The sequence below is a fragment of the Mandrillus leucophaeus genome, unplaced genomic scaffold, assembly GCF_000951045.1.
Source record: "Mandrillus leucophaeus isolate KB7577 unplaced genomic scaffold, Mleu.le_1.0 Scaffold135, whole genome shotgun sequence".
Lineage (NCBI taxonomy): Eukaryota > Metazoa > Chordata > Mammalia > Primates > Cercopithecidae > Mandrillus > Mandrillus leucophaeus.
Window position 1 is genome coordinate 1,156,348 of NW_012101310.1, and position 2,559 is coordinate 1,158,906.

General features: G+C 49.2%; 2 protein-coding genes across 3 annotated transcripts in view; one reads left to right on the forward strand and one right to left on the reverse strand.

The window, feature by feature from the left end:
- STX8 (syntaxin 8) overlaps positions 1-1,440 on the reverse strand; it is a 406,185-nt gene extending 404,745 nt beyond the window's left edge. Inside the window, exon 1 of the mRNA XM_011973154.1 lies at positions 822-1,440. Within this exon, the coding sequence (XP_011828544.1) occupies positions 822-838 (17 nt within the window). The 5' untranslated portion in view covers positions 839-1,440. The remainder of the gene's footprint in view (positions 1-821) is intronic.
- Positions 1,441-1,678: 238 nt separating this feature from the next.
- CFAP52 (cilia and flagella associated protein 52) overlaps positions 1,679-2,559 on the forward strand; it is an 82,330-nt gene continuing 81,449 nt past the window's right edge. For both annotated transcript variants that reach the window (XM_011973155.1, XM_011973156.1), the window contains exon 1: positions 1,679-1,817. In XM_011973155.1, the coding sequence (XP_011828545.1) occupies positions 1,748-1,817 (70 nt within the window). In that variant the 5' untranslated portion in view covers positions 1,679-1,747. The remainder of the gene's footprint in view (positions 1,818-2,559) is intronic.

The following is a 2,559-nucleotide window of genomic DNA, read 5'->3' on the forward strand; positions in this document are numbered from 1 at the left end:
TATAAACTATATTAGAAATAACAACATAAGACATATATTCCAACAAGAACGTTATAGAGCTGTAATGTTTTTAATTATTAAGCAGAAAGGTCAAGTCTATGTTCAATAACAATATGTTCCTTGGGATCAAACAATATGTTCCTTGAGATCAAAAGTTGCATCTGTCATCAAGCAGTCCTTGGGATTGACTGCTAAATAAATGACCCTTATCACCTATTGTTTTACTGCAGAAGCTACTGCTAAAGGAAAAGACTTCATGATATTAACTCAAGAAAGTGCAAAATGCCTTATAAACAAGCGCACAATTTCCCTCCCAGGTTCCTGTATCTGGAAGGGCCCCCAGGATCTAGGTCTTAGACCCAGCTGGTTACTAACTGGCTGGTGACCATGGATTCTGAACCTCGGTTTCTCCACCTGTGAAATAAGGGGGTTTACCGAGATGGACAGACATGCTACAAAAAGGTTATTTCGACTTCACTTTTATAGGAGTCCAAGGAAGACTGCACCGGCCAGCTCCACAACCAGGATGGGCGGGAAATCCCCGCAGCGAGATGCAGCCCAGAAAAGCTTGAGAAATATTCAGAGATTTGGCTCAAATCCTCAGCTCTCCAGCTGACCACCCGGTCTCCTTCCCCAGCAACCCTTGGAAGGACCAAGGGTGGCGGGATGTGGCTGAGTCCCCTCAGTAAAGGAAGGGTCTCGCTGCCCCTCCCCTCATCCCGAAAGGCCTCCAGGGGCAATGCGAAGTGATCGCCTGCTCCCCGGAAGCCCGGCTTTCCCGAAGGTCCCTCCGCGCACCGCCACCCTCACCCTGGGCTCACCAGGGGTCCGGTGCCATCCTGCAGACTCCGCCCGCCGCTCGGACTCTTCCTGCTCTTAGCAGCTGACTACGGCGGCCCGCACGGCTCACTCCCCGCAGTTCGTCCCGTGCGCGACCGGAGCCTGGAGTTTGCAAAGTGAATAACTAGAGCCTAAGAACCATGATCAGAGAAAGGAAAGTGCTCCCCTGGGAACAGTTGGCTGGCGCAATCTACTCCCACTAAGAGACGCGAACAGCTGAGCTCAGTTAAAATTGTTAAATAGAAACTAAGCATTTTCCCAGGAAGGTGGGAGCGCTGCAAGACCTCCGTAGCAGTTACTTAAAAATTTATCCTGCTTCAAAAAAACAAAACAACAAACAAAACACTAGATTGCGGTGCGACTTGCACACTTCGTAAACTTACTACAACCTACTTTAAGTTAACTTTACGATATGTAAATCATACCTCAATAACGCTTTTAAAAAATATATTTAAAATATTTTTTCACGCTGCTTTAAACAGGGGCCCAAAGAAGTATCAATTTTATATATATATTTATGTATTTATTTATTTTATAGCAGCCTTCCCATCAGTCCTCTATGCTTGATTACATATTTTTTTAAATGCCATTCATTTGGTGCATGATTTTAGAGTTACTAAGAAGTCACAGACTCAACACGAGGGGATGGAGGAATTAGTTCTGTGCAGTTAGTGCCATCTCCTAAATTTCCAGAGAAACAGCAGACACAAAAAAGATGAATCCCACCCTATCTCCCTCCCAGTCCCTATCTCCCTTCATTTCCAAGAATGCTAATGAACTCGAATTCGGCAGGCTGGGTTTCTGCGCGGGCGTGGAGCTGGCGCGCATGCGCTCGTCCGTTACCATAACGACCAGAAGACGCTGCACCCACTAGGGCGGAGAGCAAAGTAAGCAGAACCTCCCAGGGATGGATAACAAAATTTCGCCGGAGGCCCAAGTGGCGGAGCTGGAACTTGACGCCGTGATCGGCTTCAATGGTGAGGCCTCCAGCATCTTTGGGCTGGCTGGTTTAGGAACTCGGAGGACCTGTAGTGCAAACAGGAATAGTGAGACACCGGGGACACCTGAAATTCAGTGTGGGACAACGGCAGGAGCCCTGGTCAGGGACACACACAGGAGGACCCGCATAGCCTGACCCTCCCCAAGGCCTTGGAGAGTCACTTCCTCGATCCGAGAGCCTCAGGGAGTGGGATGGTTTTTACCAGCTCTGACAAGCGCCAGCTCCTAAAAGGGACCAAATGCCTTCTCCCCAGGCGGGCCGGATGGGTACGGGTGGTTGTAACCCTTCTGCCACTAGGTCAGCCCTTCCTGGCTCTGAGCTCTACGCCGCCCGCAAAGCCCTAGGCTCCTTCGTAACCACACAGAAGGATGCTGTCTGTGTCGGCCCCGGGACTAGCTAGGAAATCTGCTAAAATCCCAACTGGCGTACCCGTGAGAAGGGGCTAGGACGGAACGTGTGTTTGAGCAACCCCCTGAGGGATGATCTTGGTCCTCTAATCCTAAGGAAGGTTTCTAAATGGTGAGGATTTCAGACCAGGACAGAAGGGAAGGGGACGCCAGGGGGAGCTGAAGCGGAGAGAAAAAGGGTCTGGGATGCTCCGCTGAAATCTTATTTGTGACTGCCTATTGTTTTGAAGATTCTGGGAGGGAAAAGCTGTGGGGTTTTATTGTTCGTTTTGAGGGGTTTTGGTTTTTTGAGGGATGAGAAAACAATGAATG